Source organism: Oryza glaberrima, chromosome 1 (genome assembly GCF_000147395.1).
Source record: "Oryza glaberrima chromosome 1, OglaRS2, whole genome shotgun sequence".
Taxonomy (NCBI): Eukaryota; Viridiplantae; Streptophyta; class Magnoliopsida; order Poales; family Poaceae; genus Oryza; species Oryza glaberrima.
The window spans coordinates 28,040,193-28,065,356 of NC_068326.1; the positions used below are offsets into that span (position 1 = coordinate 28,040,193).

Below are 25,164 nucleotides of genomic sequence, written 5' to 3' on the forward strand. Positions count from 1 at the left end.
GCCACGCACCCTCAGATTCCTCCTCATCGGCTCATCGCGCATTCGCGCTGTGCCGCTGTGCCACCGTCAGAAGACAGATACTACGTGCAATAGTACGATGGAGCCACAAGGCGCCTCCGCATAGGCCCAGCGCACTGCATCTGTAACCATGCACCGATGCACGCATGCGTGATGCATCATGCATCGGCAGGCGAGGCATGTGAATCTTTGGTGGATGTACACCAACTAACGCTGCTTCGATCAGCCGGCAATTTCACCAAACTCAGTAGTGCCAGTTAAAACTAGTGATGCCTGCAGACATGCAAATGCGGCTGTGCCAAGTGGAGCTAGCACTGGACCTTGCCGTGGCATGCCGGCACTGTACATGTACGTGCTCCTACTAGCAGTGTGAGGCCCTTTCGTAAAGGGTGGGCCTTGAGCACATGCTCTGACGATCGGGGCGGTACACGAAGTAATAGTAGCTGATACACGTGGGTTAACTTCTCTGCACCACGATCAAGTACAAACGACAATGTGTCCCAGCCACGCTCTCCGCGCGACTTGGGCCGCAGATTCGCCGTGAAAACGAGGGCTCCATGTGTTTGGAGGACGTGTCTCCCAAAGGGAAGCGCGCGTCATACTCCTTTGTTTTTTTCCTCTTAAGAGCATAGCAGGCTATTAGTCAGCTGTAAACATATTTTAATGAGATAAAAAATGAGAGAGAAGAGCAGCGGGCTATAGATATATAGCCAGCTGCAGCGCGGATTTCAAGACGTAATATGTGTATGGTAGGTGAGACCATATATTAATAGTATAGTAAGCAACTTTTGTATGAATTAACTATTAAATTGGTTATAAATAAATTGAAGATAGTAGGGGCTATACTGTTAAACTTGCTCAAAGAAAACCATGCCCGCAGTGCCACGTATAGGAGCAGTACTCCTACTCCTCTACTTCAAGAGCAGTACTCCGTAAGGCTTTGCTAATTTTATTGACTCCTTTCTAGGAATATTCTGACAAGAAACTACTGTACATATCCTAATTGGCTATGCCTGATACGACATACTGTAATGGCATTTACAATGCGTCACCACATTTTGCCGTTCTTCCCGTACCACATAGACTAGGAACAGTATAAGCCACATGCTCCACAATGCAATTTACTAGGAACAGTATAAGCCACATGCTCCACAATGCAATTTACTAGGAACAGTATAAGCCACATGCTCTTTACAGCTCCACAATACAAGCTACACGTAATGGTGGGTCCCAGCACTCTCTCTCTCCCTTTTACTTTGTGCTACTGCCTTTTAACTTTTCCATCGGAGGAAGCGAGGAGGGCGGCGTCGAGCGTCTCCCGGCGACCGGCGGGGCCGAGCGAGACACGGCGCCAGCCGGAGCGGCGGCGCGGCGAACTCCTCAACGGAGCCGAGCGGACCGGCGGCAGCGCAGCGCTGCCTCTGCTGCTCCTCCAACCGGCGGGGGCGAGCGGGAGACGGCGCCAGCCGGGGCGCGGCGGACTCCCCGACGGAGCCGACCGGCGGGGGCGAGCGGGAGACGGCGCCAGCCGGAACGGCGGCGCGGCGGACTCTTCGACGGAGCCGAGCGGACCGGCGGCAGCGCGGCGCTGCCTCTGCTGCTCCTCCGACCGACGGGGGCGAGCGGGAGACGGCGCCAGCAGGGGCGCGGTGGCGTGGCGGACTCCTCGACGGAGCCGAGCGAACCAGCGGCGGCGCGGCGCTACCTCTGCTGCTCCTTCGACCGGCGGCCCGATCGACACCGGCGAACGACGCGGCGAAGCTCGGCGGCTGCGCGGCGCCGCCTCTCCTCCACCGACCGGGTAGAGCGGCCCACGCAGCGACGGACGAGTCGGCGACGCGGCTCAGGAGGCGTCGGCCAGCAAGGGCGCCGCCGCTTCACCGCTTCACCGCTGTCGACCAAATCCACGCCGGCGCTCCCCTTCCCGTCCCTCTTCGGGGCCCCTCATCTCCCAGCCGACGATGAGCATCGAGGGCTCGGAGGGCCGGCGGCGGCGCGGGAGCTCGGTCGGCACGGCATCCTCCCGAGCGGCGAGCGGCGTCCGGCCTCCGTGCCGCCCCCTTCCTCCTTCAGCCTCCGCACGCTCAAGGAAATCGGCGCGACCTTGGTAAGCGACAGGCTCCGGCGAGGAGTGGCTGCGCGTCGGTAGGCGTCGGCGTCGGCGTCGGTCAGCGCCATCCTCCCCTGCCGCTCGGCTGCCTCGCCCCTCTCCCCTCTCCCCTCTCCCCTCTCATCTAGCGGCGGTGTAGGTCCCACCTGTGGGCCCGCTGAGACGAAGAACGCGTAGCCAAAGTTGGCTACGCGGAGCTGAGGCGCGCGCGCGGCTGGCTAACGTGGCAAAAGAATAATCGCTTTTTTGGTTGAGGCTGAATGCCACCTAGATCCCCATTGTGAATGGCCTAAGACCGATGGAGGCAACATTGCTACCGAAGGATGGAAGTGGCTTGTGCTATCATCTCTAGAGCATCTCCAATAGACTCTCTATTCAGCTCTTTAAGTTAAAATTTAGCCAACATAAAGAAAAAACAAACTCCAACAGACTCTTCATCCAGAGGGCCAAATTGCTTTTCCGGCTGGCCAAATGTAGCCAGTCTCCTCCACTGGCCAAAGATGGGTCCCACTGCCACTCTTAGCCCCATCCTTCCTCTCTCTCTCTCCTGTTCGTGAGCCAGAGCGCGCAGCGCGCCCAGTCCAGGTACTCGTCACGGAGAGCTCGGCGACGTGCCTTCCAGTGGCCACCCTGAGGCGCGCGGAGAGCAGCTGCACGAGGAGGCCCATGGCCATGGTCCAGAGGAGCAGCCAGAGCAGCGCATCGCCGGCCTGGAGGTCGCCCTTGAGGTTGCCCGTGTCCAGGAACGCGATGCTCATCAGGACCCCGGGCCCCGTGAACAGCCACAGCCTGCGCCACAAGAAGGGCGGCATGCGGCCACCGCCGGAGAAGGGGAGGTCGTCGTCGGAGTGGGAGTCATCATCGTCGCTGCCGCGCCACGGTCATGCACGAGCCATCGCCGCTGCGGGGAGCCGTCGCCATCTGCATCGCCGCTGCCGCGCGAGGAGCCGTTGTCGTCGCCGCCGACTCGCGCCTCGCGCGCGCGGGGTGCCGCCGCTGCCGGCTGCCGCCTCCCCGCCTCGTGCCTCGTGTGCGCGGGGAGCCGCCCGCCGCCACCTCGCGCCTCGCGTTCTAGGAGCCATCGCCGCCGCCATCGCCTCCCGCCTCGCGCGCACGGGGAGACGTCGCCGCCGCCACCTCGCGTGCGCGGGGAGACGTCGTCGCCGCCGCCTCCCTCCTCGTGTGTTGGGAGCCGTCGCCACCGCGAGGTAGTCGAGGATGGATCGATGGGCATGGGCCGATGTGGGAGAAGAGGAGGTGGAAGAGAAAGAGAAAGAGGAGAAAGAAGAAGGGAATGGAAGCTGAAACGTGAGTCCCTTTTTAATTTTGGAGATGTAAATAGAGAGTCTGTTGAAGCAAATACTTAGTTTTACTATCTAAATTAATTGGAGAGTTGGCTATATAAATATTTGGAGAGTTTAATTTGGAGATACTATTGGAGATGCTCTCACGTGAGCCGTGCAGATCGACTCCGGAGTCCGGACTCCCCCATAGGTTCGTAGCGCAAGCCAATGAGACGCTCGTGAGATGTCGGGTGAGACGTCGCCGTAGAGAGTGCGCTGTCAACTAGCGCGCGCACCCCGGCTGCCGTTGCTTCCCCTAACCCGCCGGCACGATCGTCGCAAAGCGCGCGCCCGGTGGGGAACCGACTCGTCGAGGGCGCTATCAACCCCAGTGCAAGTGCAATACTGGTGTTCTGAGGACACCATGCCGTGGCGATCGATCAGTTGGGTACGTACTGATCGATGGCGAACCGCCTATGCCGCGCGCGCGCGCTAAGATGTGGGGAAGTAAAGGGAGGAAGGCAGCGCAGCCGCGGAGGAACCAGCACGCAGCCGCGATCGGGACAGGCCGCGCCACGCGACGGGGTCGCGGGGTCGCCCTCGTAGGGGGAAGCGACACGTACGTCGACGGTAGCGACGGGTTCCTCACTTCCATCGTCGTCGCTGGGCCCGTTGCGCCCGGCGTCCTGTGACTTGACGTGAGAGCCTAGCTCGGACCCCGGTTGATAGGCGATGATAACTCAGAGGCTCGGCTTGGATTAAAGCGGTTGGCTTGGGAGTCGGGGGATCCTTGTGGCTGTGTGTGACCTTTGTGTGCATGGGCAGAACAGGTACGAATAGTTCACATGACTGTAGTCAGCTGTCAGATCTGCCGTGTCTTTTCTTTAGGGTCGTCATCGTCGTTGAAGAAACGTGTTGGGCTGTTAGCCTTCTAGTCGGTGTTACGGGAAGAGCCAGCAGGGGCGAAGCCACAGCAAAGCGTCGGGGGGAGTAGACCCCGACGATTTTCCACAACCATCATATATTCTATTTATCTTATCAGCCATGACCCCGGTATAGAATACCATTAGACCCCGATAGATTGATTAGTTAAAGGCAATTGTGATTAACAACAAAGAATGACACAACAAAACAGAAAATAGCTAAGCTAGCTCGTATGCATTATATGCCAGCCCAGCCCACATAATGAGACAACGTTTGGATGTGAGCCCACAAGGCTGGCAGCCGTCTCCACAAATTCCCCTGCGCTGATGTCATATTCCAGTATTCCTCCATTGTGATGAATTTGGAGGCGTAGACAAGATTTTGTAAGTAACCGCTACCGAACCAAGACTTTTTTTTAAAAAAAGAATATGCCATAGTTGATTTTGTACCATCTTATGTATAGTCTGGTGTTCTTTTCTTCTGAAGATGAGATGAAGATTAAGTTTTTTGCGCAAAACAAGGTGGTATTAACATATGATTGATTGAGTTTTAATTATTACAAACTTGAAAAATGGATTAGTATGGTATTTTAGAGCAACTTTCATACAGAAAGTTTTCACACGAAACACACCGTTTAGCAGTTTGAAAAGTGTGCTACGAAAATCTTAATCTTCATCCAACTTTTCTTGGAGAAAAGAGCGGGACCTTAGATTATTACAAGCTATAGCCTATTGTTAGTATTATTAGTTATTAAACCCCGGCGATTATTTATCCTGGCTTCGCCCCCTGGGAAGAGGAGATCGGCGTCTGGTAACTGGTAAAGAACTGGTTAACAGGGGGAACAACAACAAGCGTGTCTGCGTGTGCGAGTTTGTTTAGGCTTTTTAGTGTGTGTACAGTGCTTATATATATATATATATATATATATATATATAAGAAAAAATAGGGCTACTTGAAAACATATAATTAAAAAGCAATAATAATAATAATAATTTTAACAAGAACATAAATAAATAACAGAAGATTGGGAAACAAGAAATATACATAACTGTTCATTTATATAGATTGCAAAAAGAACACAGGAATTGAATAACAAAGATACACTTCAAGGAATTTTTTTCGAGAGATTAGAGCTCTTACTAACTTTTCCTCAAAATCACATGTATTAAGCTATTGCATAGGATTCAAAAAGCTAAATCCTTTATTTCAAAGGTCCAAAATATATATCTATACCTAATAAAACAAATTGTAAGGCTTCCGGGTTTTTTATGGTTCATCCGGATAGTTTTTTCGTCGCCGTTTTCTTCCTTTGCAGGTTTTTTCATACTGTTTTTTCCGCCGCCGTCTTTTTCGTTGCGGTTCTTTTTCCACACGGGGTAAGTGCTTCCGGTTTTTTGGTTTTCTTTTCGTCACCGTCTTTTTCCTTCGCCGGGCCAAAGCCTAGCGCCACCGCCACATCGATCTGTCTCCTCAGGCGTTTCCTCCTTCAATTGATTGCAAAAATTGATTCGTCACTTCTCCCTCATAGTTTTTCCTATAATTTTCCCTTTCAATTCGGTTTTAATACGCTGGATTTAATCTTCATTGTCACCGATGATGACTGGCGAGCTTCCCCGATCGTTTTTATCCTGAATTTTGTTTGCTCCAATTTTGAGGAAAACGGAAAGAGAAAGCCTAGCACCACCGCCACGTCGATATGTCTCCTCATGCGTTTACTCCTTCAATTGATTAAAAAATTGATTCATCACTTCTTCCTCATAATTTTCCAATAATTTTCCTTTTCAATTCGGTTTTAATTCGCCGGATTTAATCTCTATCGTCGCCAATAATGACCGGCCAGACCGTTTTTATCTTGAATTTTGTTCACTCCAATTTTGAGGAAAACGAAAAGAGGAGATTGAGTGATCAAAAGCCCTAACCAATTTTAGAAGATCGAGAAAGATTTGGCCGAATTTGATGGGGGAGAATTGGCTCCGGGCTCCAGCATCGTAGGGGCATGGCAGAGGTTAAAGACTGCGAGCTAGACCCATAGCTCCACTTGTGAGCTGGGCCGAGCAGAGGGAGGTAACATACTAGGTTGATGCTGGAAAACAAGGAAAGATGTGCTTTCGACCTAAAACTAAGAAGGAAATATAACATATATTGATTAAAAAACGTCTTATCTGTTGTAAAGCAGGGATATTTTTTTTAGTATATAAAAAATATAAAGTTTAAATCCTATAAAATTCATCCATAAAATTATTTGTTTCAGGGGCATTACATGGACTGTAAATTGCAAAGGAAACATACTGCTCTCATACGGAGGAGGAGAACACCAGAAAAGATCGGATGTGATCCGAACACCGAGATTTATAAGACCGATCTTCTGTCCTGTCGAATAACAACGATATCAAGTCGCAAGCCAAAATAGGAAAAGCAAGAAAAAAAAAAAAGAGGCGAGCTTCCCTAACGGAGATGCCATGCCGCGGGAGACAGCGCGACGCTTTACGCCCGTGTGTCGCCACACGTGGCCCGTATGCGACAAGCCCGAATCCTCGCAAAATCAGGCACCACCGTCACCACGTCACGGGGCAAATCGGATGCCTCCATTTGTTGCCGCCGTTTGCCCGATCGAGCCCCCAAGCGGGCACTCCCTCCCATCCCACCTGCCCGAGCGCTCGCGGCCCAAGCCCGTGCCGCCACCACCGCGACGCGACCCCGATAAGGTCGGCACGCGCGCGCACCGAGCCTACGTGAGATATATCTATCGAAACCGCTATATAGGCCTCACCGCCCCGGGCGGAAATATCTTGCGCGCTCACTCCCTCCCTTGCCCCCACCGACGAACGGAACAAATCTTAGCGAGGAAAAAGCGAGCGCTTTTTTCTTATCCTGTTCCGCGGGCGCGCTGCCACGACCGAACCGGGAGGATACTTGCGAATTACACGATCGGTTGTGGCACTATGATGGGCGGCGAGTGCAAGGTCCACCAGCTCCAGGCCGCCGGCGACGGGGGCCCAGGCGCCGTCGCGCCGTTCGTGGCGAAGACGTTCCACATGGTGAGCGACCCGTCGACGAACGCCGTCGTGCGCTGGGGAGGCGCCGGCAACACGTTCCTCGTGCTCGACCCCGCCGCCTTCTCCGACTTCCTCCTCCCCTCCTACTTCAAGCACCGCAACTTCGCCAGCTTCGTCCGGCAGCTCAACACCTACGTATGTATATGCGCCTCCTCTGCTTCTGCCATCTGTGCATAGCTCTGTGTGTGGCTTCGTGTGTCGTCATGGTTGTAACTCTTTCCGTTGCTGCTGTCTTCTCTCTCAGGGATTCCGCAAGGTGGATCCGGACAGGTGGGAGTTCGCGCACGAGTCGTTCCTGCGGGGGCAGGCGCAGCTGCTGCCGCGGATCGTGCGCAAGAAGAAGAAGAGCGGGGCGGCGCCGGGGTGCAGGGAGCTGTGCGAGGAAGGGGAGGAGGTGCGGGGCACCATCGAGGCGGTGCAGCGGCTGCGGGAGGAGCAGAAGGGCATGGAGGAGGAGCTCCAGGCCATGGACCAGAGGCTGCGCGCCGCCGAGAGCCGCCCGGGCCAGATGATGGCGTTCCTCGCCAAGCTCGCCGACGAACCGGGCGTCGTGCTGCGCGCCATGCTCGCCAAGAAGGAGGAGCTGGCCGCGGCCGGCAACAACGGGTCCGATCCCTGCAAGAGGCGGCGGATCGGGGCCGACACGGGGCGCGGCGGCGTGGCGACCGGCGGCGACGCGGCCGAGATGGCGCAGAGCAGAGGCACCGTGCCGTTCCCGTTCTCTGTTCTTGGCCAAGTGTTCTACTAGCCGCAACAGGGCCAGATAGGTGTACACGTACGCAGTCCCCCGTTGTATATATAACAACAGTGTAACTTCGCCTCGGTTTAGTTGCCTACTGTTAAGTTAGTGTACTTAAGCATAATAGGAGAGTTTGGCTAAGTAGCTATCGTTGGATTTGTGTGTATATATCGACTATCAAGGGGCTAATAACGCCTATTTTGTTCAATGTATCGTGCTTACGACTTCTCAGAGAGAGATGTTAGGCTTATGCTCAGGACAGTAGACCACTCTCTTCTTTCAAGCTAGGCTCTTAATCCTCTCTGCGATGCCTATGAAGGTACTGTAGCAAACTAGCAATAGTAGAACTGAAGCGTCAGGACTTATAACCGTTCAATTAAAAAATGGATGGCTGCGAGATCCAGTAGAGTCTTAACTACGATTGCACGTTAGAGATAGCACACAATCGTAGCCATCTATTTTTCAATGAACAATTAAGATCTGATGCTACAATACGTCTACGTGTGAACAGTATTATACATAGAATTAGTTTAGACCCTTGAATTGCATCGAACAGTCTTAAGTACTACCCCGAATTTGCATCGAACAGTCTTAAGTACTACCCCGAATAGGCTACTAATCCAATGTTTTCATCACAATAGAAATCACAGTTTGTTGATTTGTCTCCTTGAAGTTAGTACCATGTACCATGAAGAAACCACCAAGCTTGAAACATTGGTGGCGGTCTGTCAATTCCATCTTCGAAATAACTGATCTGAAACAACCTAACTTATTCGCGTGGTTAATTCGTATCCATCCTTTCGGTTTGGCTACTAATGTCCACCGATGACAAGACCAACACCCCCCTGCTCGAAGCCTCGAACTCATCCCGTCCATTACCGACCTTTGGTGCCATCCACTTTCAACATGGTAACATGTGCTCGTGACATTCAACCTGTAATATCCTTTTTTGTAGATATTTTCACGGAACCAGATTTGGACTCTTGGAGAGAGAGTTGGGGAAAAAGATGAATTGGATTCGTTTACTAAAAACTGGTTCTTTTTCAGCGACTAGTGACAGAGATGGGCATTCTCTATGTGAGAGCAAATTGGGAACGGCGGGTTTACAAAACCGCTGGTACCCATGGTAACCGCGCGGTTACCGTGGCTACCGCGCTTACCACGGGGTACGTTAAAAGGAAATCACGATAACCTTCTTAAATTCAAATAAAATTAAAATTTTGATAAAATTTACACGGTTTCGTATGGTTTACCACGGTTACCGTGCTTACTGCCGGGGCGCGGTGACCCCGGCTCCGGCGGTTTGGGAAACCCTGGAATGGCCCGGCGAAAAGAGCAAATTGGGAAGGAAAAAGTACACCAAAGGTCCCTCAACTTATCATCGAGATACAAAATCGTCCCTTAACCACAAAACCAGATGTCCGGCGTCCCTCAACTAATCAAAACCGCTCACTTTAGATCCTTCGGTGGTTTTGACCCGATTTTATCCAACGTGGCGCTGAGTCAGCGTGGGACCCACATGGACCCCACGTGTCAGTATGCCACGTCATCATCCTCTCTCTCTCCCCTCCTCTCCGACTCTCCTTTCTTCTTCTTCCTCCTCCTCCTCTCTCTCTCACTCTTCTCTTCTCTGGGCGAGCCGGCCGGCAGCTGGGGAGGAGGCCGCCGGGGCGAGGCGTAAGAGGAGGAGGCGGCGGGTGGCGGGCGGCGGCTGCGACGCGGGAGAAGGCCGTCGAGCAGCGAGCAGCAGGGAGCAGCAGAGGCCGAGCACGTTGGCGCACACACGCAGCTTCAGCGTGTCGCGTGGGCTCGACGATGACCCGGTACTGGGCGTCGGCATCGACCTCGGCACCGGCGAGCAGTCGGAGCCGCAGGCGCTCGCTGCCATGGCCACAGTGTGGAGGCTCACCGCCCGAACAAGCACCATCTTCGCCGCCATTGCTATCGATCGAGCTTTGCTAGGCTGCTAGCTTGTACTTGTAGCTAGCTCGAGCTTGCTGCTGCTACTGCTGCTTGCTGTGTGCTAGGCCTGGGAGTGTGCATGACAAGGTGTATTGTGTATTTATAGTGGTCATGGAGAAGAAGATGAGCGGAAGCGACAGCGCGGGAGCACCAGACCAGGAGGGCCTTCCCCCACGCCGCCCCCACCGCCACCGCCACCGCCACCGCAACCGGCAGGTGGGGAGGAGGCCGACGGGGTGAAGCGAGGAGGCCGGCGAGTCTGCAAAGTCGCGGATGATGCCGCCGTGATGAGGTGCTCCTCCTTTCCGACGGCAACGGGGAGCTTGCGCACGCCATGGGTGTCGAGCTCGACCTCTCGGACAAGCCCACCGGGCTCGACGTCCGGTCTCGCCGCTACGCGTTCCTGGCAGAGGACGGCGCTTGCTGGGTCTAGCCGACGGCCGCCACCACCAACGCCAAGCTCCTCTCCGTCGGCCGCTGCTTCTCTCCCCGCTCGTCTTCGCCAGCTAGCGTCGCCGCCGCCAATGAGGGCCAACGCCGCTAGGTTTAGGAGGACGCGCGGGCGACCGCTAGAGTCGCCTCCCGTCGAGCAGAGCGGAGAGCGAGACGACGCGAGGCGAAGGTGAGGAAGAGACCGTCGCCGGTGACGCCGCAACCACGTCCGTCTCCACCTTCGCTCCTCTCCCCGCCCATTGTTAGCCCATCCCCGCTCCTTCCCCGCCGCCCGTCGCGCCGGCCCTCCTCTCCGCTGGGCTCCCCCCTGCCGGCCGCCAGCTGCGCCCGCCGCGTGCGACCCTCCTCCCCTGCCGGCCACCAGACGCCCCCGCCGCACGCGCCAGGCCAGGGGCTCCTCCCCTGCCGGCCGCTGGCCGTGCCCATCGCGCCGGCCCTCCTCCCCTGTTGGCCGCCGTTCGCGCCCGCCGCACCTGCCGCGCCGGACCTCCTCCTCCGCCAGCCGCCGACACTCCTCCCCTACCGGCCGTGATCCAGCAGAGGAGAAGTGAGAGAGAGAGAGAGTGAGTGAGGAAGTGAGCGGAAGGGGAAGAGAGAGTGTGCTTACGTGGCGTCCTGACATATGGGGTCCACATGGGTTCCACACTGACTCAGCCGCCACGTAGGACAAAACCGGGATCAAAACCACCGAAGGTACCTGGTTTTGTGGTTCGGGGATAATTTTGTAACTCGATGACAAGTTGAGAGACCTTAGGTGTACTTTTTCCAATTGGGAATCTCTCAAAACGAAAGCGACTACATTGGGCCAAATCCAATGTAGGCCTGGGTCTTATTGAAAGGTACGCTGCTCGGCCCAACTGAGAAACATGGGTGCCGAGTGCCGACAGAATGCCGATGCAGTGTTTTTCTGCAGATATATTTTTTGCGAACGAGTTTTTCTGCGGATATTGGCTCCATAGGAACAGACGAACAGAACACATACAGGGAAGGGCTACGAACTATAGATTCACACTATTTTTTGAACGGAATTTTTTTTTGAACGGAATAGATTCACACTATAGCTCTCTTACGACCTGACAAATACATAAAGCCCAACATGAAGAAGTAAAAAAAACATCCAATGGAGCAAAGCTTCAGCTACAAGGATTCACCCCATCAAGCCCTGTTTTAATCCAAAAGTTGGGTCTATTAATCCGAATCTTAATAATTCTCCATTCCACCACAAGGCGATCATTGTCCTGCTGCTACTTTAACGAGCAAGTATCATTTGGCGATCAATCTGTCCGGTGCTCAATCTTTCCTAGGTGTTGCAGAGATCTTCTTCTCCATTTTTCCCCACTACAAGAAGTGAAGAAGGTTTGTACGCAAGTAAAGCAACTGCAAAAAATGTGGCAGGGCCGCAGGGCGATCTCACCTCCCGCCATGAACAAGATGACTGTTAGGTTAGGTGCAACGGCCAAATTACTCCTTCGAGTACTGCGAATAGTGTCCATGCTGGTGCTCATGGGGCCATTGCTGCGAGTCCGGAATCATTTGGATGGCCACTGTGCCAGCTTTGTTCAACTATCTTTGTATAGTTCCGACACGCACACCAGAATTAATTGTTGAAACTTATTTCGCAAAAACATAATTAACGATCGAGTAGTTTAGTTAACCATCGCATCTAGAAAAGGTGTTTTCCGTGGCAAATTAAGGATGGCTTCGCAGTCACTCGCACGTAACGTCGTACTACCAACCAACGTCCAACCTCCACGACGTAATTAAGGAGAGCCGTACTGGCTTACCGCCAGTTTAACGTCTCGTCGTGGATGCGAAGAATAGCCAAATCGATGGTAAAACACGGCTCCGGTGAAAAATAACGATGCAGCAAAAATAAGAAATCCGATTTAATCCCATTTCCTTTTTGTGTTTAGTACATGTTGTTTCTTCCTTATTGGCACATGGCAATGTGGTAATGTATTTCCTCCATTCCCAGATATAAGAAATCTTAGGTGGATGAGACACATGCTAGAACTATAAATCTAGATAATAAGATGTTTATAATAAGATGTTCAGATTTATAGTATTAAGATATGACTCCTCCACCTAATAAAATTTATATTTTGGAACGGATGAAGTATTTATGATCGACGGCAAGTATTCTTAGGTAAATGAGATACATGCTATAACTATGAATCTAGATAATAGCATCTTTAGATTCGTAGTATTAAGATATGACTCGTCCACCCAAAAAATTTTATATTTTGAGATGGATGGAGTATTTATGATCGACGGCATGCATTCAGATGCCATATCATTCATCAGGCAGTCTTTGAAGATTTGTCGGTCTTTCAGACAAGCAGTGCAACCAGTGGTTTAATGCCTCTGGAGTTTGGAAAGAATCTGATATTGCGGCATGGCGCGTTAACCAACTCTCGGTGGTTACTGGCCAGTACAATGGTACATTCTTTCTCTCTTTGGGTGAAATCTTCCATCGTCACCAACTCACCGTCAGTCATGATAATCTGTTTGCGACCAAAACATACTACTGGATCAGATGATCAGATCGCTTCACTAGTAACTCACCATTTCTTTCTAGTGTCGGTGCAGCTCGATTGGTTGCTACTTTCAATGGATCAGCACAGTGTATGTCATAAACTAGGAAGCATTTGCAACGTTGCAAAAGGACCGTACACAAGCAGGTAGAGTTTAGCCATCCAGATCGCATTACATTAAGCATACTACAAAGTACTAGTAGCACATTTGAGGGGATGGTTCTGGAAACTAAGTACCTGCAGGGGAGTAGGAAGGTAAAAGTCTCGATCTCGATCACTTTCAGGCTTGGTACGGTGGCATTGCGCTGCACCATGGGAGAAAGCAGTTAAGAGCATCTGAACATCAGAACATGGGTATGCATAACAAGTAATTGACCCTAACTAATGACAGCTGAGCAGTGTTTTGTGCATTAACTAACAGTCTCAACAGTGTTCTTAGGAAACAGCAGCGTACTTCTGATCCATTTGCTTAAACCCTAGGTTAGTAGAACCATGAAATATATCTGGAGAAAGAATCCTTCGCCAACCATGAGTCAAATTCATGATCCGGCGGCGGAAAGGTGGTGGGTGCGCGACGTATGGCAGGGGAAATTCAGCTCTTGTTCTTCAAGTTCCTGCGCATGTCTCCAGCCAACTCCCAACCGAAAGTGAGACGAGCTGCCCAGTTTTCCACACTCCATTAGTGGCCATTCAGGCTTGCTACATGCACGCAAAGTCGCAAACAGCATTGCTCTGTCATCGCAGGACTGTTTAGCTAATTAGGTTGCGCCATTTGATACACGCACTCGCTTGATCTAGCCCGTACAACGTACACGGGTACATGCCGGCCAGCATGGTTAGATTTAATAACTTCTATGGACAATATGTGCCCTGAAACTACATCCTACAACCACCAGAGATGGACGCTTAATTATGGTGTTCATCTGTTCGATATGGTCCATGGATTGGTCCGGTGATTGCTTGCGTCCTTATACACTAGAAGGATCGGAGATATGAGTTCACCGTGCAACCGTCAACCGGAGGAGATCCACGCGTTGGCAATGCGGCATACCGGCATCGGCATGGGACGGCGACGGCGACGGCGATGGCCGGCGGGCGGCATTCAATAACGCGAGCTCAGCTGAGGCAGGGACGGTTGAGCCAATTGTGGCTGCGTTGGAGTCTCTGTAGCTAGCACCGGTAACTGTTAGGTGTACCATCTCCGGTGATCTCTGCGTGTCAGCATTCAGCAACACAGCGATCTCTAGCTAGGAGCAGAGTAAACACACTGGTTACTTGTACTGTTACAGGCGTAGCAGTGGCGCTAGTGCTGCTGTATTGCTCAGCGCGATTAATTCATCGGCTTGTGCCAATTTAATTCCCCCAACTCCCTAGCTACTCCCTGTCCCGGTTCTATAAATAAACCCGGATCTGTGTTGGGTGCAAAGGCCCATCACCTGCATCGTTCCAAGCGCAGCTCAATCTTTGCCTCGTCAGGTTTTGCTCATTGGCGTCTCCATGGATAGGCTCCTCGCCTGCCTCCTTGGCTTCCTGTTGGTCAGTTCCTCATTATCAGGCAGCTCGTCTGTTTATTTATTTATTTTTCTCATCATCTCCGACCCTCTTGGAGTACATGCATAGGGCGGTGTTATTTTTGTAAGGAAATGCTCTGTTCTGCCCTGTTTTGATGGCTGTTATGTGTTGCATGCCACATGCCAGTTGCAAATGCAAAGATTCAGCTCAATCACAGCATTTTTCTGTTTCAAACTCTCAGCATGTATTATACTGGTATATGCTCATACCTAAAAGTAACTTTTTGTGTTATAAAAAAAAGAGGAACTTTTGTGGAAAGCCAGTTGGCGCTGTAGTCGGTTACATGAGAAGGTTTGCACGTATATAGCACATTGACAGGTCGAGTTCACCCAGCAAGGTGCAAAGCTACTCTGATTTTGCTGTACTATTTGCATAGCTGGTCACTTTCTGAATGTATCGAGCAACTGAGAGATGGCCATTGAGCTTCACGTTTGATAGACTCAGCAAAATCAGTATAGTATTATTCAAGCTGGAGTACTGATCTGAAACACGTTGAAACTGTAGTAACCTGTAAATTTGCATACAGATCGCTTCAGTAGGAAGCCATGCCGCTCGGACTCCGGAGCAATACTGGAAATCAGCTCTTCCCAACGCTCCCATCCCGAGCTCGCTCTCTCAGCTTCTCAGCACTGCAGGTGATTAAGCTAACAGCTTTGATACACTCCGGGGGAAAGTGTTTTAAACACTCATGTGGACGTCCACCCGTTTCTTGCATGCTATCTAAATGGTTGTAAAAAATTTTCATAAAAATTGACATGATAGGTTAATATGTAATATAACACTTCACAAACATGTAAGTTCAAATTCGACTTCTACAAGTTGTGACAAAAATAACAAATTTAACTGTGAATATACGTATACTAGTTAGAGTTTGATTTGTTATTTTTGCTACAGCTTGTAGAAGTCGAATTTGAACTTGCATGTTTGTGAAGTGCTATATTACATATTAACCTATCTTGTGAAATTTTTTAGAATTTTATCATAATTATTTAGGTGGCATATAAGAAACGGGTGGATGTCCACAGATAGATTTGAATCCATCCTCTACACTCTGGATACAGATTACTTTGATCAACTTATTAACGAACTCTCTTCTCCTTGATTGCCTACTATACAGGCGGAGGCACGTCGGTGAACGTCGGCGGGGGCGGCGTTCATGTCGACGCGGGGCACGGCAAGCCCGGCGGCACAACCGTTGATGTAGGCAAGGGTGGCGTCGGCGTGAACGTGAAGCCTGGTTACGGCAAGCCCGGCGGCACCACGGTCGGCGTCGGGAAGGGCGGCGTGGGAGTCAACGTCAAGCCTGGCTATGGCAAGCCCGGAGGCACCAGCGTCGGCGTCGGGAAAGGAGGCGTGGGCGTGAACGTGCAGCCTGGGTACGGCAAGCCCGGCGGCACCACCGTCGGCGTCGGTAAGGGCGGCGTCGGCGTGAACGTGCAGCCAGGCTACGGCAAGCCTGGGGGCACCACCGTCGGCGTCGGCAAGGGCGGCGTCGGCGTCAACGTGAAGCCCCGGGGCAAGCCTGTCCACGTCAACGTCGCACCTTTCATCTACAACTACGCCGCAACGGAGACGCAGCTGCACGACGACCCCAACGTGGCGCTCTTCTTCTTGGAGAAGGACCTCCACCCCGGGAAGACGATGGCCGTACATTTCACGGCCACCACCGCCGGAGAGAAGTTCCTCCCCAGGAGCGAGGCCGACGCCATGCCGTTCTCCTCCGAGAAGGTCCCGGAGATCCTCAGCCGCTTCTCCGTGAAGCCGGGCTCCGTCGAGGCGGCGGAGATGGCGCAGACGCTGCGCGACTGCGAGGCGCCGCCGGCGCAGGGCGAGAGGAAGGCGTGCGCCACGTCGCTCGAGTCCATGGTCGACTTCGCCACGTCGAGCCTCGGGACCAGCCACGTGAGGGCCGCGTCGACCGTGGTCGGGAAGGAAGGGTCGCCGGAGCAGGAGTACACCGTGACGGCGGTGAAGCGCGCGGCGGCCGGCGGCGACCAGGACCAGCTCGTCGCCTGCCACGCGGAGCCGTACGCGTACGCCGTGTTCGCGTGCCACCTGACGCGGGCGACGCGGGCGTACGCGGTGTCGATGGCCGGCAGGGACGGCACGGGCGTGGAGGCCGTCGCGGTGTGCCACGCCGACACGGCCGGGTGGAACCCGAAGCACGTCGCGTTCCAGGTGCTCAAGGTGAAGCCAGGCACGGTGCCGGTCTGCCACTTCCTGCCGCAGGACCACGTCGTCTGGACACGCAGCGGCTAGCTGATGATCGGCTGCCAATCTTGGCGCCTGATCGAGTTGGTTGCTTATGCTCTAGAATCTAGCTAGGCTCCATGCAGATGCTATACTGTATGGTGTCTTACTATCTTACATATTTGTATGCACGCAATTTGGTTCTTTGTTATTTGGATGGTGTTGCCAGCATCGCCAGCCTGCTAGTAGATGATACGGGTGGGCTTGCTGTTTGATGTATAGTTTTAGTATGCGGGTGCAATAAACAGACAAGTATTTACTTATCTCTTTATCAGTGCCATCTAGCTCCGTTCGATCATTCCTAAGGAAACTCAATCAAGCAGGGCAAAGACCCCAAGACTGAAGATGGTAGTACAGTGCTCTCACCTAAATTCTAATGGCAATGCAAACAGTCAAATGTGTTTGATTTCGTTTTGTTAACAAGGATTGCACGAGGGACACTAATACAGTACAACAAATAGGAAATAGTTTCCATAATGTCCCTCGGTGCCGGAAACTCCAAAACCGGCACACAGGGGATTAGTTGTTCGACATAGTTCAGTATGTGAATGCAATAATAAACATAGGCTGCTGTGAATGCAATAATAAACATAGGCTGTTGTGTTTAGTTCCCTTCAAACTTCCAAAAATTCCGGCACATCAAATGTTTGGACACATGCATGGAGTATTAAATGTGAAAAAAAAAACATTTAATAATATGGTAGTACAATAAATTTTACTACACCAAAAATTCCGGCATGTAAATTGCAAGACGAATTTTTAAGTCTAATTACACCATGATTTGATAATATGGTACTACAGTAAATATTTAATACTTTAAATATGCGTCCGTATACGTCAAAATTTTTTTTTGGAGGAACTGAACACTGGTATTTTACTTCTCTTATCTCCTTGTTAGTGTTACCTGCATAAACATTTGGGTAGCAAACTAGGCCAACTGAACTGAACTAGGGCCATGTTTAGTTCCAAAGTTTTTCTTCAAACTTTCAACTTTTCTATCACATCAAAACTTTCCTACACACACAAACTTCCAATTTTTTCGTCACATCGTTTCAATTTCAACCAAACTTTCAATTTTGGCGTGAACTAACCACAGCCTAGGTGGCTCTCGCCACGGCGCCATCTAGCTCCAGTACTAACCAAATAAATCTCACATCACCATGGAAAGTCAAATCTACAGTCTGCTTAAGGTTGAGGATAATACTTTAGATGGCAGGTAGGGTCTAAATTCACAACCACAAGACAAACAACAATACTAGCAACATTTCGCTATGCAAAATGATTGTTGAAATGAATATTAACCATATTGTAGCAAGAACTAAAGAATCCCTATCAACCGGTGTCAACAGTCTGCATCCTTAGAAGTCCAACAGAAACTGCATGGAAACGAAGGTATACAGAGGTATCAAATTTTTTCGTCACATCGTTTCAATTTCAACCAAACTTTCAATTTTGGCGTGAACTAACCACAGCCTAGGTGGCTCTCGCCACGGCGCCATCTAGCTCCAGTACTAACCAAATAAATCTCACATCACCATGGAAAGTCAAATCTACAGTCTGCTTAAGGTTGAGGATAATACTTTAGATGGCAGGTAGGGTCTAAATTCACAACCACAAGACAAACAACAATACTAGCAACATTTCGCTATGCAAAATGATTGTTGAAATGAATATTAACCATATTGTAGCAAGAACTAAAGAATCCCTATCAACCGGTGTCAACAGTCTGCATCCTTAGAAGTCCAACAGAAACTGCATGGAAACGAAGGTATACAGAGGTATCAAATGCATCATGAGCTGGTGTGTGATGCTCTCACCTGAATTCTAATGAAATGTTCTCTTCTTGTGTCATCATTCATCAAGAGTATCCAAAATCAAAACCATATCTCTTCATCCTCATTCCAAAATCTTCATCATCCAGCCGGAAGTGAAGGGGTTAAACCGACGTGCTATGTCTTCCCATTATAATTGTTTTGTCCAGGAATTATTTTTCATTTATGTATGTGGACGTGAATATACCTCTCCAATTTTAACAACACTGATCTACACCAAAATTCTGTTTGTTATTTGCCACACATTTGTGGAAACCTGACGATGCGTACATTTTTAAGCCATTTTGATTAGAAACTACCATAACTATGACCAGGTCTCAGTGTGAAATTTGCCGTTCCTTTCTAGTTTCCTGAGCCATATCGAGGCTTCCTCTTCTGAACAACCGGTTTCTTGACAGATAACTTCTTCCAGTGCAGCTGTAACATCAGCTGGCATTTTGGTAGACGAGCCTGCAATGTATATTGCAGCCCCAGACTTTAGTAAATTCCACACTCTTGCACTCTGCTCCCTTATCCTGTGCTGCACATAGACTTTTTGAGGCTGATCTCTAGAAAAGGCAACAAAGAAACCACCGCCATTTTTCGAGGACAATACCCCCTGGTCATGGGCATGAGCATACCAGAAGTCCTTGTATAGAAAATCATTTTCTTGATTTCTACAGCCAAAGAAGAATAGAATGGGTGCTGTTGCTTCTGATGTACTCTGTGCAGCCCTTTCCGCAACAAATGCACAGAATGGTGCACATCCAGTTCCTGGTCCAATAAGAATAAGTGGAGTCGATGGATGTGGAGGAGGCAAAGAACCGTGGTGTACCCAACATGGTATAAGATTTTCTGCACAATAACATACTGTAAGAAAGGATTGAATGACTTGTAACCCGTTTTTATCATGGCAGTGTGCAGAGCTGGAGTTAGGATTAATTGAATAGAATACTATGGCACGCAAAATGAGGAGCAATCAACCTAAAAAAAGAACAGAAGAAAACACACGCATAGAGGTCTCTATGTAATTAAGTAGAAGCGAGGAATACCTTCATTTGGATTTAGCCCAGCCAGCCATGAAGAGCAGAGACCCCGCCGCATCCTTTTGAAAGGAGTACGCCATGACACTATGCTAACAGTCAAGTGTATTTGATTTGGTTTTGCTAATGGAGATGATGATATGGAAAAGGCTCTTTTCTTCAATGGAGGCGTTAGTTGCACCAACCATTCAAAAGGCATTTGTACAGAGGGAAAATCATCCAATACCTAAAAGCAGCAAAAAAAAAAAAACACATGTCAGAGTTGAACCATGAAGAGTTAAAAGGACGAAGGCCTATTGTCATGTATCAGCTAAAAAGCTGAGGCATGTACTGCACGAACATTATTAGGAAAAATCTTCAGTAAATGCATTGCTTACTTCTAGAATAGTTCGGCCCTCCTTTTGATTGTACTGATAAAGGTCATCTCTTCCTTCCGGAGATGCAAAATACTGAAGCTTTTCCTTTTCATGTTCAGCCGTTGCAAAAAAGCTCATGACCTACAGCAAAACATTAGACTTCCTTATAGGCATCAGGATATCACAAGAATCAATAAGAAATAAAAAAAACAAAAAAGCTGTTGCATAAACAAGGCATTAAGGATGATGTCTTGCCTCAAAGAAATATCGCCGAGGGGAAGCTGATGCGACATCCATTGTCAAAGCAACAAAGGTTTTTAACTTGATACGATCTTTCAAAAGTGAACCTTTGGAAATTTTAACCCTGTCCTTGGCTCGAACCTGGGCAGACCAAAAGGAAAAATATCCTCTCTAGTTAGCTACATAACTATAACAGGTTGGTACTGATTGAGAAGATATCAAAGAAATAACTAAATGTCTCGACATTCTTTGGGGGATAAAATCAAGAACAACGTGTTTTTTGTTTTTAAAAAATGACTACGTGGATGATTGCTTGCTAGTAACATGAAAATCCTGTTAGTATTTCATTTTTTTTCCCAGTAAACAGTAAGCGCCAAGCTCCCAATTTGAAATCATACAGTAAAAGTATGACAATACTAAATAAAGTTGCATATGTGGCAGAGAAAATCACAAAGGTAGAAGTAATTATTCCACATGATATAACGGAAACCACAATACAGATCCCCATACCGTTATGTAACAATCTGGATCCAATTTACAGCGTTCAATGAAAGAGTCAACAGCTGATGGACTCTGACTTGGTAGAATTTCTAGCGCGTCGCCAACTTGATAAGTGATGCCCTAACATGAAAAAAAAAAGGAGACAATTTCAATCTGTCTATATTACACCTAACAAAGTGATTGTGGTAATACATCATAAATGGTACAAAGAACATACAGAAGATGGATTTTCCAGTTCAAAGTGGCGCACGTCTCTGTCAGAATTTTCCTTAGTCAAACACCGATTTGATACCTAAAAAAGTTTAGCAACCTCATCAACCAACAACAAAAAACTAAGCATATAAAGGTAAAACTACCAAATCACAAGTGCACAAAACAATTTTTACATCATCAAATCTATTCAATAATGCTGCAACAGGTAGGACATCCCCACAATGGGCAATTAGTCTAGGTGTCTCAGAAGTTAGAACAAACAACAGCATAATCCTTTATACTACAGAAAGCATATGTTCAGCACAAATAGAAAAGTAGATCCGTAAAATGTGTCTCAGCAGTCACCAGTAAGTTTACTATTGAACTTTAAGTGTCAGTGCCAGTTTGGTTCAATAGAACTTATATAATATTTGAATTATGGGTTACAACTTCTACCCTTTACACAGCATACGACAGTATGTTGTGTGCAAGTGCAGAGTATACCCTGAGATGACTGTATAGCTATAATCAGAACTGCATAGTAAGCTTAACCTCAATACAGAGTATCAGATTATAAATGAGTTACCATTAATCGAAATATGGATGAAAAAAATAACATGAAAGGTGACTCAAATTTTAGCTCTTGGAAAGGATACAGAACGTACCATCTGTAACATGTAATGTGGTTCTTTGTCATTATTATAGAACTGTAGAGAAGGGGACATTGAGCGCGCTCTCTGAATTAAATTCTTGAAATCTGATGAATAAACGGGATGTTAGAATTTTAAAAGAAATATTACCCTGTTGTTTGCAGTCACCAAATATTAAAAGATTGTCACTTCATACCCAAAAGGTTAGAATCTTGTTGAGCCTCGTCAGAAGAGTGATAGATGACTTCGACTTTTGCATCTCCTAAGACACTCAAATCTGGATTAATGATATCATACATTCTTGGTAACAGCGATGGAGTTGTTTGATTCAGTGATTCCCACAAAGACAGCAACCAGGGATCTAGAGCTCCTTCATATCTGGTAAACAGCAACAAAAGAATTGCTTAGTAAACTTGAGGAATCGTTTGAGAAGAGAAAAGGAGAATGCACAAATTTTGGCAACCAGTAAAATGTTTGGCACCTAACTTCTTCAGGACTTGCATGTCGGGTATGGAAACAACAGCAAATGAAGAAGTAACGGAATTAAAACATACCCTGAAGGGTGTTGATCATCTCCCAAGCCTACCTGTATGATTGGTTCTGCACCAAGGTGTAAAAGCCTTTTATCGAGCTTTTTTGCAGCAAACTGCAGCAGATGAACATCAGTGAAGAGAACAGAAACAGGAACCCTTGACAAGTTTCCAAGCCATAATAATTATGATTTGTGAAAAACAAACATTTGTAGGACTAGCCTGGATTTGCTTTGATAAATTTTGATGGAAACAAAAGATGCCACTATATCAGCATGGTGGAACATGCAACAGAAGTAATATTTAGAGTACAGAATGACAAACTAAATAGGCCATAGCCCTCAGCAAGCTTTCAAATTCTTTACTCAAGCTATTGTAGTAACTCAAAGGAACTTCTAAACCTTTGGTATTATTACACTACAAGCAGTTACCATAGCAACAAGTCATCGCTAAGGTACAAATAGGTTTCCCAAAATCATACTCACAAGATCCCAAAAATTTGAGAAAGGCATCAACTGCTGCTATAACATTTATCCTGCACTGTGCTTCACAAGCATATTTGGAAGAAAAGGAATCATAGGAAATAGTTCAATCCCCAGAGCCACAGGAACTAGGAAAATTTCAAACATTCCAAACTAGGCCTTAATAATAATTGCCTAACAATACCTAAAAATAGTAAACTACAGCAGCAATAGCAAGCTAATAATTAAGCTATAAGACTCACATTGTACTTCTGATAGCCTGAATCTCCGAGCCCAAACACAGCATATCTGACCCCTTCAAGCCACCTAGCACCCAAATTCTTCTTAAGAAGGTACCTCCAAAACCCCTGCCACGCCCAAAAGCAACTGAATCAAAACCCAATTAGCAGATCGGAAACGTAGATCCTACCAAACCAAACGGATCACATCCCCAATACCTTCATGGAATCCGGGGGATCACCCTGCCCCGTGGTGGACACGACGAAGACCACGAACCTCTCGCTCGGAAGGCAACTCTGAAAAAAAAAAAAAAGCATGCGCATCAAGTCGAGCTGTGATCACAAGAGGTCAGGCGAGAGGACCGTGGCCCTGGGGATTCAAGGGTTTGAAGCTTACGGGGTCGAAGCTGTCCATGGGGAGGACGTCGACGGCCGGGCAGCCGCCGCGCTCGGCCTGGCGGCCGACCCGTTCGGCGGCGTCCATAGCGTTCCCAGTCTCCGAGGCGTATATGACGAGGAGGCGGCTGTCCGCCGCCGGAGTCGCCGCCATGGGCGTAGACCTTGACACCTTGTGGAACCAGGCGCAGCGGCGCGGCGAGAAGGGAGAAATTTAACAATATGCCAAAATGCCACCCTATAAGATGTCGTTATAAAAATGCGACTCAATAGATGTTCCTCCTTAATAGAATACCAAAAATACCCCTGTGTCCTTCCCCGGCGGCTGTGACGACTCCTTCCCGGCGTTGGCGCTGGAGTGGTGGCGCGCGGACGGCGCGGCGGTGGCGGCGGCGTCGGCCCCTAGCACAGCCGAGAGGAAGTCGGGCCGCGCGCGGACGGGCGACGGCAGCGGCGGCTGGCCGGGGGGTGTGCAGACGGGGCGGCGGCCGGGCACGCGCGCGCGGACGGGCGACGCAGCGGCGCCGGCCGGGGGCGTGCAGACGGGGCGGCGGTGGCAGCGGTCGTTCCCTAGCTCCTCTCGGCCGCGCGCGGACGGGCGACAGCAGCGGCGGCCAACCGGGGACGGTGTGACGGTGTCGTCGCCTAGCTCCTCTCGGCAGCGGCGGCCGGGCGGGCTCGCGCGAACGGGGCGGCGCTGGGGCGGCGGTGGCGGCGTCGGCCCCTACCGCGCCGAGAAGAAGTAGCGAGAAAGAGAGGAAAAACGCATTGTTCTGATCTAAACGATACTAAGGGATATTTCGGTCATTTCGCGGGCAAAGCCCTGGTGAAAAATGTAAAAAAAAAGCCTTAAAACAGTTTAAAGTTGGTATTTTATTAAGAAGCTGTCTCTATTTAGTAGCATTTTAATAATGACATTCTAAAGGTGGTATTCTGTTAAAGCCACCTCTGTTGAGTGGCATATTGTTAAATTTCTCGATGAAGAGGTGAGAAAAATGGCTGGATATCAAGCTAGCTCGTTTGTTTAGGCTAACTCAGTTCAGCTCGTTTAGGGGCACGGCGTATCGTGTTGGGGGGGAAAAAGAAGAACCTGGGAGAGCCTAGGGCTTTGATTTAGGCCGCTCCGTTTCAATGGAGTTGGGCTCTGTCTTGCGTAATAGCCTACAGCCCAAATGTCACGTCTCATCTTTGAGTTTTTTTATTTTTATATTTAGGAAATCATAAGAAGGGAAATAAAGGGTATGACTAGGTAGGATCATTTATTCATATTTTTTACTTTCTTCAAGATGTTCATATGGAGTACTAGGGTGGTGTTTGAGTGGGAGGGACTACTCAAACACCACCTAGTACAGGTTGTGAAACCAGCTATACCAGTCACATGGTGTTGGCCTATGTAATCGAGGCTTTCAGCAGTTCTGTACTCATATTGCAAGTGTGCAACTTTGAAAGCTGGCCATAAATGCACAAAAAAATAAACTGCGTAGCGTGTCAGATATCTTACGGGAATGCTAATGGGCGGGTGATCGCTCCCCTGTTCGCCCGACGATCACCCACCCGCTCCTTCCTCTATACTACTCCTCTCCTCCCTTCTCTTCATACTACAGTAAACCACAAAAAAAATTAAAAAAAACAAAAAGTTAGAAAAATTTATGTATAGAAATACTATGTATAAAAAATTTGAATTCAAATTCAAATTTGAATCGGGATGTAAACTTTTGACTTATAAACTTTAGGTCTATAAACTTTAGGCCTATAGACTTTAGATGTATAGAAATACTATATATAGAAAATATTTGAATTCAAATTCAAATTCAAATTTGAATTCAAATTCAAAATTCAAATTC

The 25,164-nt window shown here is 49.2% G+C and overlaps 3 protein-coding genes across 5 annotated transcripts; 2 read left to right on the forward strand and 1 right to left on the reverse strand.

Annotated features, from left to right (window-relative positions):
• Positions 1-7,020: 7,020 nt before the first annotated feature.
• LOC127760800 (heat stress transcription factor C-1b) lies at positions 7,021-8,386 on the forward strand. Its single transcript, XM_052285098.1, has 2 exons — positions 7,021-7,526; positions 7,636-8,386. The coding sequence occupies exons 1-2, from the start codon at positions 7,278-7,280 to the stop codon at positions 8,137-8,139; spliced, it is 753 nt and encodes a 250-aa protein (XP_052141058.1). The 5' UTR covers positions 7,021-7,277; the 3' UTR covers positions 8,140-8,386.
• A 6,097-nt stretch (positions 8,387-14,483) lies between these two features.
• LOC127760799 (BURP domain-containing protein 3) lies at positions 14,484-17,164 on the forward strand. Its single transcript, XM_052285097.1, has 3 exons — positions 14,484-14,615; positions 15,178-15,286; positions 15,769-17,164. Exons 1-3 carry the CDS (start codon positions 14,577-14,579, stop codon positions 16,908-16,910), a joined length of 1,290 nt encoding a protein of 429 aa, XP_052141057.1. The 5' UTR covers positions 14,484-14,576; the 3' UTR covers positions 16,911-17,164.
• Positions 17,165-18,086: 922 nt separating this feature from the next.
• LOC127760798 (NADPH-dependent diflavin oxidoreductase 1) lies at positions 18,087-23,643 on the reverse strand. 3 transcript variants are annotated; one of them, XM_052285094.1, is made up of 12 exons: positions 23,322-23,643; positions 23,144-23,221; positions 22,949-23,053; positions 22,249-22,340; positions 21,891-22,072; positions 21,710-21,801; positions 21,070-21,144; positions 20,862-20,972; positions 20,367-20,492; positions 20,133-20,252; positions 19,765-19,981; positions 18,087-19,567 (listed from the first exon to the last, which is right to left on the reverse strand). In XM_052285094.1, exons 1-12 carry the CDS (start codon positions 23,472-23,474, stop codon positions 19,038-19,040), a joined length of 1,881 nt encoding a protein of 626 aa, XP_052141054.1. In that variant the 5' UTR covers positions 23,475-23,643; the 3' UTR covers positions 18,087-19,037. The 3 variants fall into 3 exon arrangements, with proteins under 3 accessions (XP_052141054.1, XP_052141056.1, XP_052141055.1); XM_052285096.1 differs by having other exon boundaries at positions 22,281-22,340; positions 22,949-23,072; positions 23,322-23,338; XM_052285095.1 differs by lacking the exon at positions 23,322-23,643 and having other exon boundaries at positions 22,281-22,340.
• Positions 23,644-25,164: the final 1,521 nt, after the last annotated feature.

Coding starts and splice junctions, on each gene's coding strand:
- LOC127760798 (XM_052285094.1), bottom strand. CDS start 23,474: ATGGCGGCGACTCCGGCGGCGGACAGCCGCCTCCTCGTCATATACGCC. Junction 22,341..22,948: donor CAGGCTATCAGAAGTACAAT/GTGAGTCTTATA, acceptor CATCTGCTGCAG/TTTGCTGCAAAAAAGCTCGA. Junction 20,493..20,861: donor ATCCAGATTGTTACATAACG/GTATGGGGATCT, acceptor TGGTCTGCCCAG/GTTCGAGCCAAGGACAGGGT.
- LOC127760799 (XM_052285097.1), top strand. CDS start 14,577: ATGGATAGGCTCCTCGCCTGCCTCCTTGGCTTCCTGTTG. Junction 14,616..15,177: donor GCCTCCTTGGCTTCCTGTTG/GTCAGTTCCTCA, acceptor ATTTGCATACAG/ATCGCTTCAGTAGGAAGCCA. Junction 15,287..15,768: donor TCAGCTTCTCAGCACTGCAG/GTGATTAAGCTA, acceptor CCTACTATACAG/GCGGAGGCACGTCGGTGAAC.
- LOC127760800 (XM_052285098.1), top strand. CDS start 7,278: ATGATGGGCGGCGAGTGCAAGGTCCACCAGCTCCAGGCCGCCGGCGAC. Junction 7,527..7,635: donor TCCGGCAGCTCAACACCTAC/GTATGTATATGC, acceptor CTTCTCTCTCAG/GGATTCCGCAAGGTGGATCC.